At 43.3% G+C, this 13,458-nt stretch overlaps 1 protein-coding gene across 1 annotated transcript in view; it reads right to left on the reverse strand.

The window, feature by feature from the left end:
* ITGA4 (integrin subunit alpha 4) overlaps positions 1-11,380 on the reverse strand; it is an 83,686-nt gene extending 72,306 nt beyond the window's left edge. The window contains exons 1-2 of the mRNA XM_060151400.1: positions 11,184-11,380; positions 10,739-10,860 (exon numbers count right to left, since the gene is read on the reverse strand). Of these exons, the coding sequence (XP_060007383.1) occupies positions 10,739-10,860; positions 11,184-11,380 (319 nt within the window). The remainder of the gene's footprint in view (positions 1-10,738; positions 10,861-11,183) is intronic.
* Positions 11,381-13,458: the final 2,078 nt, after the last annotated feature.

Consider the following 13,458-nt stretch of genomic DNA (forward strand, 5'->3'; position numbering starts at 1 on the left):
GGAACAGCCGGATGGAAGAGACACATAGGGCAAGGCATGCGGAACTTGCAGGGAGCGCTTCCAGGTCCTCTCTGAATGCACCACTAGTCCTAAATCTCCACGTGTTCACCGACCCTGTCCTTTGGGGGTTTTATGGAGGTTTCATTACATAGGCATGATTGATTAAACCACTGACCATTGGCAACTGGTTCAACCTCCAGCCCCTCTTCTCTTGCTGGAGGTCGGGGGGATAGAAATGAAAGTTCCAACTATCTAATCATACGGTTGGTTCCACTGGCAACCAGCCACATCCTTAGGTCCTAAAGTCATCTCACTGACGTAACAAAAGATATATTTATCACTCTAGAAAACTCCAAGGGTTTTAGGATCTCTGTGCCAGAAATGAGGGTGAAGACCAAATATATCAATATATTCTTATTATAAATCACAACATCCTACCCCAGACCCACCCCCAGAGATTTTATTAGTTTAGGAGGAGGCCACCAGCACTGGTATTCTTAAACCTCTGCAGGAGAACCTAGGTTGCGGCCAGAGTTGAGCAACACTGTTCTAGCCGCCTCTCAAGTTGTAGGAAGCCTCTGGGATCTCTTCTGGGCCTGATGATCTATTCAGCCTAGAGAGTTCCCAGGTCAAACTCATTCATCTCCATGGTTTTGATTACCATCTCTATGCCAATTACCTTCAACTCTGAACTGCCCTATAGACCACTCCTGCCCTCCAGACCCATACATCCAACTGATTTCCAGATATTTACTTTTACATCCCACAGGACATAGCACCATCATCTATCCAACAGCCCAAGTCAGAACCTTGGGTAACATTTTGAAACCTTCTTTTTCATCTCTCTCGTTTAATAATTACAAAGTTCAGTTCACGGAGACCTGCTCTGCAGGAAAATAGCAGATTTCAGAACTAAGCCAAAGGCCAGTACAGCCACTGTGGACCCCCTGCAGATCCTGCCAGCTTTTGCCCCACAGGTATTAGTGTTAACTGATGCCTGGGTTCCTCCCCACTCCCTTTTTTTCTCACTGAAAAGCCCAGAAACCACACCACCGGTCATCCCAGGCCTCTGTGCCTACCCTAGTATAAGAAGCCAGCCACTTGAGCCCCTCCCTGTACCCACCAAAGCCCAAGTGCAAGACACCAGCCTAGACCCTTGTGGCTGACCCCACCATTGCGCCCGGCCTCCGGGTTCGGCCCTACAGCTGTGCATCTGCATGCCACCAGCCCTCTGCCCACCACCAAGCTTCACTGCAGTGCACACGCCCAGGGGAAAGTGTGCAGCCATGAGAGAGCACAAGGACAGCTGGGGCCCCTGTAAGTTTTTGTGGGCCTGCGTCAGGGTGTGCCTTCTGTTGCTCGGCACCACAACGCCCACCTGAAGCCAACACCTCCAACTGAGCATCTGCTACCCCCAGCCCAACACCCAGCACCAGCCTCCACTGCATTGTGCACACACCGAGGAAGAGTGTGAAACCACACACGAGCATGCTGACAGCCAGGGCTTCTTCAGTTTCCAGAGAGCTTACCAAGTTGTAACACAAATAATCCCTGCTTACTTCTCCAACCTATCACCACTTCACACTCCAGAGTTCAACTGTATGCATTTTTCTTTCAGTCCAAAGATGCTGCCCTCTCAGAGACCTCAGGGTCTTCATATACACTGTTTGCTCCGTCTGGCACCCTTTCCCATAACCTCTTCCTCTGGCTAACTCTTGATTTTTTGTTGTTGTTGTTGTTGTTTGCAGTTTTCCACTAGAACATCAATTCCTTAGGAAGACATCACCTCAATCTCCTAAACAGATTAGATCTTCTCACCATACTTTCTTATAATAACCTAACCTATAGACTGTAAACCCCTCGGGGCAAGGGCCATGTTTCTTTTGTATGCCCAGGTTCTCGCCCTTTGACATCCCTCAATAAATGACCTACAAGCACAATGGATTACCATATCTGGCCCAAGAACTACTGCCAAAAGGAGAGGTTTTTTAGTCATTAGAAATATCACCCAGTGGTCAAGTAAACTTTAGGCAAAAAATAAAATACATTTTAGAAAATCTCATCTCTTAAATTAGGTGGAAACCATTCTTTTAGAGATGGAGTTTGGGAAATTGCTGGAAATAAGGAAACAATTCTTGTAATATGATGGTTTATTCATGAAGCTCTCTGTCTTAATTTTGTGCGTAATTAGCATAACAACCTCTGTTCAGGGGTGATTTTTCAAAACGACCAGTCTGTATCAACATCATCTTCATAAGCTACAATTTAAAGAGTATCACAAATGAGAAAGAAAAGGAAAGTTATCAAGGACATATTTGAAGTTTCAGCAGTGAGAGGTTTGCCTTTTATTGTTAAGCTAATAATTCCTACAAATCAGGCAGAAGTGAGTGAGGTAATCATTAGTTTAATGACACAAACGCTAATTAACTTAACCTCCTCCAAGTAGGTTATGTAATATAAACCAGAAGGCTGGCTAAGGCAATATAATTTCCAGGCAGAAATCTGAAGGGCAATAATGATGACTAACTTAATAAACCACTGTTCTTTCTAGTAAGAAAAAGAGGTACAAGGAGAGAGCTTAAAGGTCTAGTAACTATACAACATTGGTCTAGAAAAGTGAAAATTCCAATCATTTTATGCATAGACACTGGGAAAGCACCTGCTAAAAAGTTAGTGTTATTTTACATAGGGAAGTTATGTTTCTCTAGAACAGCGCTGTCCGACAGAAACCTAATACAAGTCACATATGAAATAATTTTACAGTAGTCACATTAAAAAGGAATAGGTAAAATTGATGTTAACAATATATTTTCTTTAACCTAATACATCCAAAATGTTTTCATTTAAAAATGTAATCAATATTAGTTTCAAAATATTTATTTCAACATGTGATCCATATCTAAAAAATTAAGAGATTTTATGTATACGTATGTGCGTGTATGTATTTTTTTTTTTGGTACTAAGTCTTCAAAATCCAGAACGTAATTTGCCCTATAGTACTTCTCACTACAAACTAGCCACATTTCATGTGCTCAATAGCCACATGTGGTTAGTGGCTACTGTACTGTACAGTGTAATTGTATAATTTTAGCCTCTATTACCCAGACGTGTGTGTGTGTGTGTGTGCGCGCGCACGTGTGCATGCCCAAACACACATGTATAATGCTACTACTTCAAAATAATGAAAGATCTAGTAGGCCTTTTGAATGACCAAATAAAGGTAATCTTTTTAGTATAATTTTATAGCCATTTATGTATTTTATTATGTTCTAATTGTTCAAATACTGGAAATCCATGGATAAATACATTAATGAAGTCATTATTTGTGATGCCTTAATTTAGCAACCACCTGTGATCAAAGTTTCCTTTTAAAAAACTTAGCAAGGATGCAAAGCACCTGAGTGGAAAAGCAACTGAACCTGTGGAAATCACTATGGCCTCCTCAGACACGGAGTCTTCATGAACAAGTTTGGATTCAGACCCGCCTGATGGGGAGACTAGTTCACAGAGAGCAGTACCAAGGAAGTGAGGGGAGAGACCCTTCTTAGGTGGGCAGGAAGGTGGAAGAAGCCTGTTTGCACACAGGAAGAAATGCACCTCTTCTACGGTCAATTCACTTCACTAAAAGGGGTATCTGATTCTCAACATCTCATACCCTGAACATTCTAGATAAACAGGCATTTGCTGCTCACTTCTGATTATGACTACAGTGAATATACCATAGTATGGGACAACATTAGCCACTGCAGGGAAGAGGGGTTAGGAGGTAGGGGGGAAGGGTATTGATTCCTTTTCTGAGGGAAGGAGTCTATCTGAATCAAACTTTGATCTGCAATTCTGAGACCTAAAGACTAGTCCATGTAGATAGAACTTTGAATTGTATAGGAGATTGGCACCATTTTAAGAGCTCTTTCAACTTCATCTCTTTGATAGCAAATTAGGCCATGAATGAAAGAAAACATTTTATGACATGGCAGTCGTAGCTGAATCTTTAGTTATTATAAGATTTTTTGGAAACAGATGGAAGTCTATGTGAAGACACAGGGAAAAGACAGCCATTTATCTACAAGTCAAGGAGGGAGACCTCAGAAGAAACCAACTCTGCTGAAACCTTGATTTTGGACTTCTAACCTCTAGAATTGTTTTCCAAATTGAGACAAAATTGGTCACGGAAACACTGCCAGATTTCACATGAAGGAGAACAGAGACCCCTTCTTCAGAGGGTGAGACACAGCCACCCCCCGCTTCTGCAGAATACCCTCCAACACTAGCAGCTGTGTGGATGAAAGGCTCTTGGTGCTGCAGCCAGGAGTCAGTGCTGTGCCTCTGACGTGGGAGAGCCAACTTCAGGACACTGGTCCACAAGAGACCTCCCAGCTCCACGTAATATCAAACGGCGAAAATCTCCCTGAGATCTCCATCTCAACACCAACACCCAGCTTCACTCAACGACCAGCAAGATACAGTGCTGGACATCCTATGCCAAACAACTAGCAACACAGGAACACAACCCCACCCATTAGCAGAGAGGCTGCCTAAAATCATAATAAGGTCACAGACACCCCAAAACACACCACCAGACGTGGACCTGCCCACCAGAAAGACAAGATCCAGCCTCACCCACCAGAACACAGGCACTAGTCCCCTCCACCAGGAAGCCTACACAACCCACTGAACCAACCTTAGCCACTGGGGACAGACACCAAAAACAACAGGAACTACGAACCTGCAGTCTGCAAAAAGGAGACCCCAAACACAGTAAGATAAGCAAAATGAGAAGACAGAAAAACAGCAGATGAAGGAGCAAGATAAAAACCCACTAGACCTAACAATTGAAGAGGAAATAGGCAGTCTACCGGAAAAAGAATTCAGAATAATGATAGTAAACATGATCCAAAATCTTGGAAACAGAATGGACAAAATGCAAGAAACATTTAACAAGGACCCAGAAGAACTAAAGAAGAAACAAACAACGATGAACAACACAATAAATGAAATTAAAAATACTCTAGATGGGATCAATAGCAGAATAACTGAGGCAGAAGAACGGATAAGTGACCTGGAAGATAAAATAGTGGAAATAACTACTGCAGAGCAGAATAAAGAAAAAAGAACGAAAAGAACTGAGGAGAGTCTCAGAGACCTCTGGGACAACATTAAACACACCAACATTCGAATTATAGGGGTCCCAGCAGAAGAAGAGAAAAAGAAAGGGACTGAGAAAATATTTGAAGAGATTATAGTTGAAAACTTCCCTAATATGGGAAAGGAAATAGTTAATCAAGTCCAGGAAACACAGAGAGTCCCATACAGGATAAATCCAAAAAGAAACACGCCAAGACACATATTAATCAAACTGTCAAAAACTGAATACAAAGAAAACATATTAAAAGCAGCAAGGGAAAAACAACAAATAACACACAAGGGAATCCCCATAAGGTTAACACCTGATCTTTCAGCAGAAACTCTGCAAGCCAGAAGGGACTGGCAGGACATCTTTAAAGTGATGAAGGAGAAAAACCTACAACCAAGATTACTCTACACAGCAAGGATCTCATTCAGATTTGATGGAGAAATTAAAACCTTTACATACAAGCAAAAGCTGAGAGAGTTCAGCACCACCAAGCCAGCTTTACAAAAAATGCTAAAGGAACTTCTCTAGGCAAGAAACACAAGAGAAGGAAAAGACCTACAATAACAAACCCAAAACAATTAAGAAAATGGAAATAGGAACATACATATTGATAACTACCTTAAATGTAAATGGATTAAATGCTTCCAGCAAAAGACATAGACTGGCTGAATGGATACAAAAACAAGACCCATATATATGCTGTCTACAAGAGACCCACTTTAGACCTAGAGACACATACAGACTGAAAGTGAGGGGATAGAAAAAGATACTCCATGCAGATACTCCATGCAAATGGAAACCAAAAGAAAGCTGGAGGAGCAATTCTCATATCAGACAAAATAGACTTTAAAATAAAGACTATTACAAGAGACAAAGAAGGAAACTACATAATGATCAAGGGATCAATCCAAGAAGAAGATATAACAATTGTAAATATTTATGCACCCAACATAGGAGCACCTCAATACATAAGGCAAATACTTAAAGCCATAAAAGGGGAAATCGACAGTAACACATTCATAGTAGGGGACTTAAACACCCCACTGTCACCAATGGACAGATCATCCAAAATGAAAATAAATAAGGAAACACAAGCTTTAAATGATACATTAAACAAGATGGACTTAATTGATATTTATAGGACATTCCATCCAAAAACAACAGAATACACATTTTTCTCAAGTGCTCATGGAACATTCTCCAGGATAGATCATATCTTGGGTCACAAATCAAGCCTTGGTAAATTTAAGAAAATTGAAATTGTATCAAGTATATTTTCCAACCACAATGCTATGAGACTAGATGTCAATTACAGGAAAAGATCTGTAAAAAATACAAACACATTGAGGCTAAACAATATACTACTTAATAACGAAGTGATCACTGAAGAAATCAAAGAGGAAATCAAAAAAATACCTAGAAACAAATGACAATGAAAACACGATGACCCAAATCCTATGGGATACAGCAAAAGCAGTTCTAAGAGGGAAGTTTATAGCAATACAATCCTACCTTAAGAAACAAGAAACATCTCAAATAAACAACCTAACCTTGCACTTAAAGCAATTAGAGAAAGAAGAACAAAAAAAACCCAAAGTTAGCAGAAGGAAAGAAATCATAAAGATCAGATCAGAAATAAATGAAAAAGAAATGAAGGAAACGATAGCAAAGATCAATAAAACTAAAAGCTGGTTCCTTGAGAAGAAAATATTGATAAACCATTAGCCAGACTCATCAAGAAAAAAAGGGAGAAGACTCAAATCAATTGAATTAGAAATGAAAAAGGAGAAGTAACAACTGACACTGCAGAAATACAAAAGATCATGAGAGATTACTACAAGCAACTCTATGCCAATAAAATGGACAACCTGGAAGAAATGGACAAATTCTTAGAAATGCACAACCTGCCAAGACTGAATCAGGAAGAAATAAAAAATATGAACAGACCAATCACAAGCACTGAAATTGAGACTGTGATTAAAAATCTTCCAACAAACAAAAGCCCAGGACCAGATGGCTTCACAGGCGAATTCTATCAAACATTTAGAGAAGAGCTAACACCTATCCTTCTCAAACCCTTCCAAAATACAGCAGAGGGAGGCACACTCTCAAACTCATTCTACGAGGCCACCATCACCCTGATACTAAAACCAGACAAAGATGTCACAAAGAAAGAAAACTACCGGCCAATATCATTGATGAACATAGATGCAAAAATCCTCAACAAAATACTAGCAAACAGATTCCAATAGCACATTAAAAGGATCATACACCATGATCAAGTGGGGTTTATTCCAGGAATGCAAGTATTCTTCAATATACGCAAATCAATCAATGTGATACACCATATTAACAAATTGAAGGAGAAAAACCATATGATCATCTCAATAGATGCAGAGAAAGCTTTCGACAAAATTCAACACCGATTTATGACAAAAACCCTGCAGAAAGTAGGCATAGAGGGAACTTTCCTCAACATAATAAAGGCCATATATGACAAACCCACAGGCAACATCGTCCTCAATGGTGAAAAACTGAAAGCATTTCCACTAAGATCAGGAACAAGACACGGTTGCCCACTCTCACCACTCTTACTCAACATAGTTTTGGAAGTTTTAGCCACAGCAATCAGAAAAGAAAGCCAGCCAGCTTTACAACAGACTTTACAATAGACTCTTACGGATGCTGAGTCAAAAATAAACTTCCATTATGTGCATACTCTATTTGACTTCATTCTCAATGAAGGGAAGCCGCTTCCCAGTTTGAGAAAAAGCAAAGATTACTACCAAAAATGGGAGGAGGGGAGTGGTAAAGATTCAGTAACTAACTTATCCCAATAAAGCAATTATACTCCAATAAAGATGTTTAAAAAAAAAATAAAGATGTTTTGCTTGGGCCAACAAAAAATATTTTTCATTGTGTTTCAACTGCTACCTTTGCATTTACACATTTAACTTTTGGTTTCATCTATTAACTACCCATATTTATAACCTCAACCTGCCTATAACAGATAACATGCAGATACAGATTTAAGTAGAAAATAGAGATAAAAAATAAACTAATATTTTTTGAATGTCAGTTGTATGTCAGGTACTGAGCTAAACATTTTGCCTATTTTATAGTCACCCATATTTGAGACAGAACAACTGAAGCCGTCTTATATAGACGATTGTGTATGTATTTTTTCCTTGAAAATTCTTCATAAAGAATACTACATAGTCCACAAACCTGAGAATTTTTAAATGTCTTTAGTTACCGATGTATTGTTTTCAGTGTTTCCTTTCTAGACATTATCCTCAATCCCTTATTTTACAGTTTCAAGTTACTTCTGAGTCTGTGCTGAATTGAAACACACAATTTCTTCATATAAGGAAGAGAAGATATATCGTTTGAAATGTTATATGAGAAGTAATTTCAGTCAACTCTTTTGCAAATGTTCATAGCTATTACTACAGCTATTAGTGTTTCAACCAGTTGACTGACTAGAAATCTTGTCTTCCTTTTTGCCTTTCATCTCAGTAGAAACCTTTTTATTGATCAAAAATTTGAAAGTTAAAAAATATCCCTTTGGCTTCTTATTTCTAACTAATTCTCTTATTCACCAAACAGGTCGATGACAAACTTTCACTTTGCTTTTACTCATTTATCCATCCAGTGCATCTTCACTTAATTCATGTGTGTTGAACATCTATCATGTGCACATTTTTCTGTGGCTATTTCTGTAGTCAACCCCTATGCTCCACGTGCCCAATCAATATACGTTTTCCTTCAATTTTGACAGGTATTATCATCTTAAATTTTAAATATTATATAATATTATGACAGAATATTTCCAGTTAAATACCAACATCTAGAAATAGATTCAGTGCCCTTCCAGACAGGAAGTAGGAGCTAAATACCAGTAGTTATAATGTCATGAATCAGGAAACTATGACAGGACAACAAAAATAAAACATTCCCTCCTGAGACCTTGTCAAGATCCTCTGGCAGATCAAGGCTGTCTGCTCCGCTCCCTAATTCATCCTACAAGTCTCTCATGCAATGAAAATTATACTTTGCAGAATTATTCCAAATGGATAGGTCTGTGAATATGTTATGCTTTCCTAGTCTGCCTTTGGGGATGGAAGATGCTTAATGAGAGGCTGGGGCCTATTCTACATACTGCAGACAACTCCTAGACTCTTACGGATGCTGAGTCAAAAATAAACTTCCATTATGTGCATACTCTATTTGACTTCATTCTCAATGAAGGGCAGCCGCTTCCCAGTTTGAGAAAAAGCAAAGATTACTACCAAAAATGGGGGGAGGGGAGTGGTAAAGATTCAGTAACTAACTTATCCCAAAAGTCCATTGATAGCAAAGATAAATAGGAAAAAGGTACCAAATACGACCTTTTATTCACCATTCACAGATGACTCATCAGCTCAGCAGACAACATATCGGACTCGTCATTGAATTTTATTTTCACTGAAGATGCATACATGAAAGAAAAGGGCTTGGACATTGGACCCAGGCAGACCTGACTTTGACTTGAGGTCCCATCTTCCATTCACTAGAAAAAGTCCTTGCGACTCTCTGAGTCACAGAGTCCTCATGTGTAAAGTAAGAACAATGCCAACCATGACCCAGTGGTGTTTTGTGGAAAACAAGAAACATATATAGCAGTTCCTAACAATGTTTGAAGCAAGATAGGGTCTGAATTGATATTAGTTCCCCTTTCTTCCCCCATGTGTCTATGCAAAGCAAATTTGTCTTTGGCTTTGAAACATGAACTTTCTCCTCTCCCCCATCAGAACGCATTTTTCAAGCTGTCACAAATCTAAGAAGATACACTAAGAAATGATTTCAAACAGAGGTATCCATTTAACATCGGAGTTTTTGGAAAGAAAAATTAATAATTATATGTTAAACTTCATTTTAATTATATTAACAGTGGAGATGCCAATTTTTTCTTGTGCTCTCCTTTTCTACATTTCATATCTAAGTAAAACTGTATCATTTTCTTTTTCAGAAAGCCCTTGGGCTAAATGACAGGGTATGGGATCACTTCCAACTGCTATTCCTGATCTGCCCCTTAGCCTGTTCTTTAACAAGGCTGATAGGTCAAAGATAGAAATAAAATTCTCAAGTCTTGGCTCAGCTGGATCCTGTCCTTAATGTGCTGAGAGACTTTAAGATGTGCTTTACACTTTGCTGGGTGGGGGAGGGGTGGGTGGGGAGGGGAGAGGTGAGGAGAAGGTTTTATAAGAAATTTTTCTCCACATAGTTTGGTCAGAGTACTGCAATCATTGTCATAAGCAAAAGGGAGAACAATATTGACAGAAACGAGACCACTTTTATGTTTAGAAGGGAAGATGGCGTAGAGTTAAGTGAACGTCATTCGCTTTAAACTAAAAGTAATAGGCAACACGAGTTTTTCCAGGACTTCTGCTACCGTGGGGCTCGTGTGTGTGTGTGTGTGTGTGTGTGTGTGTGTGTGTGTGTGTGTGTGTGTGTGTGTGTGTGTGTGTGTGTGTGTGTGTGTGTGTGTGTGTGTGTGTGTGTGTGTGTGTGTGTGTGTTGGGGGGAGTGGGTCACTAGCTCCCGGCCCCACGTCCAACTCACCCAGCTGGAGCTGTTCGCACGTCCGCTCTGGGTTCTTTCCAATCCTGCATCTGTAAATCGCCCCAGGATTGACCACTGAAGTGTTGGCGAGCCAGCTGGCCGTGGGCGCCCCGACTACGAGCCTAAAGTGAGCAATGGGCACGTGCGCGCAGACGTGAGCCGTGCTGCCCACTGAACTGCGGGTCCTCACGGACTCCTCCGCCCACCACTCCGCGCACCCAACCCGCCACCCCAAACTCTAGGGCCTGGCGCCAGAACGCACCCCGGGTGCTGCCACCCCAAGATAAGTTAGTTTCCCGAGCACTTCTCTAGCGAGCTGGCCGTCGCAGGGTTCCCCTCCTGCCTCCCGCGGAGGGAGGAAAGTTTGAACCGGGCAGGGAATCCCTGAGGCGCCTTTAGCTCGCCGCTCTGAGATACCGAGGGCGCCGCCTCCGACCCCACTCACCATCGGTTCGCCCCGTGGCTGTGCAGCACCACCGAGTAGCCGAACAGGGTGTCGGCGGGGCCCTTGTAAACCATTGCGCTCTCGGTGTCCACGTTGTAGGGGCGCCCGGTCGGGACTCCCAAGCACAGCAGTAGCATCACCGCCTCCCATACGGCGGCCCCTCGCGGGCCCGGCCCGCACCTCGCTTCCGCAGCCATGCGCTCTCCGAGGGGAACATTCAACACCAAACGGCCACTGTCCGTCCCAAAGTTGCGCGGGATGAGACGGTCGGCCAAGGGGAAGAGCGCCCCAAGAGAAGAGGATCAGCGTGTCCGGCGCCGGCAGGCGGGCGGGCGGGCGGGCGGGCGGGAGGAACGGGGGTGGGGGGGAGGGACAGAGGGAGGGAGGGGAAGTCAGGCAGCGGCGGGCGGAGCGATCAGAGGTAGCCGGGGATGTTGCGCGCTCGCCGGCCCCCACGCCCCGTTTCTGCAGTCTGGAGGTGCGGTGCTCACGTGGTCCCGGGGCGCGGGCCGCTGGGTGGGGTCCCGGGCGCAGTGCGGAGGCGCAGGACCCGATGCCGTCTCCCCGCGCGTGAGACTGTAGGGGGCGCTAGGGGACCTTGGCTGCGCAGAACGCGCGTCCAGGCCGGGGCCTCCTAGTCCCGGAGCACGGGATGACTCTGGGCTCCCGGGACTGCAAGAGTGGAGCCGGAAGGGGTCCGGGGCTTCGCCTTTTATCCGTGATTGAGGCCTAGATGTTAGCGGCGTGGCCCCAATCCGACCCGCGCGCGCCCCACTATGAACGCAGAGGCTCCTCGGCCTGCCCGGAGTGGCCCAAAGGCCGGCCACAAACCTGGGCGCCGGGAGGGACTGCGGCGGGGAACTGTCCTGATCTTTCGTTGATAGTTAAGCGGTATACCTGATTTTGGGGGCATAAGCAACCACTGGGGAGCCACAAATTAAACACAAAGCGCACTCTCTGAAGGCGCCCGATAAAGACGTTATGGTATATCACTTCAAGACTCAGAACCCTGCACCCTTGTATGCCCACTTCCTTCCTCCCCATACTTCCTCTTAAGTCCGGGCTGTTTGCTTGAGGAGCAGTGGCTCGAGCTGAAAGGCACAGGCGGGCAGTTTAGGTTGTGGCTGAGTCCAAGGGCGAGTCTGGGTTAAGGAAGCACTGTGACTTGCCTCACTTCAACGGATTCCTCCCTCCGGTTCTTGATGCTCCCCCTTCCCACGCATCCACTCAGTTCCACCGGATACACCTGCCATCAGGGCTTAGACCCAGCTGAGGTCAAGAGTCAGCCATCATAATGAGCCTCTGAAAATGAGCCTCTGAAAATGCGCTGGGGACCCACAGCACAACACACCTGAACTGGGTTTGATTCTCGTCCTAATTAATCCAGGTGTGCCTCAGGTTTCTTTCTAGAGCAACCAGAGACAGCCATAGATAATTAGGCCGGTATTTGCAGGAGATGCAGGTACAGTTATTAATTATTACTGTTTGGAAAAAAAGAGAGAAAGAAACAGCATTCATCAAATGGTGTGTGTGTGCGCATGTGCATTAAAACCATACTGAAATAGCACCTCTGAAGTTGTAAAGGCAGACACGTAATTAAATTACTTGTTCACTCACTCAGCATATTCATTGCGCAGGCACTTTGCTAGGTCCACAGGATGCCACGGTGAACAAGGCAGGAGAAGCTTTCAGGAAAATTTTCAGCCAAGTGGTAGACAAACATTTACTAACTAGAGAAAGTTCTGGATGCTTTAGGGACAGTTAGAGTTGAAGGACAAGGAGGGTTGTTAGGCTAAGCACTTTGAGAGGAGGGATGCGGGACAGGGCGAGCAGGGCCAGGCAGAGGAACCAGAAGAGGTGGTCTTGGCTAGAGCAGTTAGCGGCTCCCACACAGGATCGTACAATACGAGGCTGAGTAGGGAGGCAGGGACACGCTGTGAACCTCCTAAGCCAGGCTAGGAGTGTTTATGCTGGAGCTAAAAGGAGGCTGTTGGAGAACTGGTCTGGATCAGCTGCGGGTTTCAGAAGCCCTCACACACCCTCCAGGCACTGGCAGCGTCAGAGCCACTGATCTGAACCCCTACCTCTTTCTTTCCCTCCTTTCACCAGAATCTTACACAATGAAATCCACTCAACACAATTCTTTCACAGGATAACTAAGAGGAGAGTGGCCAGTAGAGCACTTCATAGGGCAGGACCTAGTTTCTGTGATGGTCATTATGGTTATGATTTCACTACATTTGCAGAAACAGCCACCCTTTATGATCTCATACAC

Source organism: Lagenorhynchus albirostris, chromosome 6 (assembly GCF_949774975.1).
Source record: "Lagenorhynchus albirostris chromosome 6, mLagAlb1.1, whole genome shotgun sequence".
NCBI lineage: Eukaryota > Metazoa > Chordata > Mammalia > Artiodactyla > Delphinidae > Lagenorhynchus > Lagenorhynchus albirostris.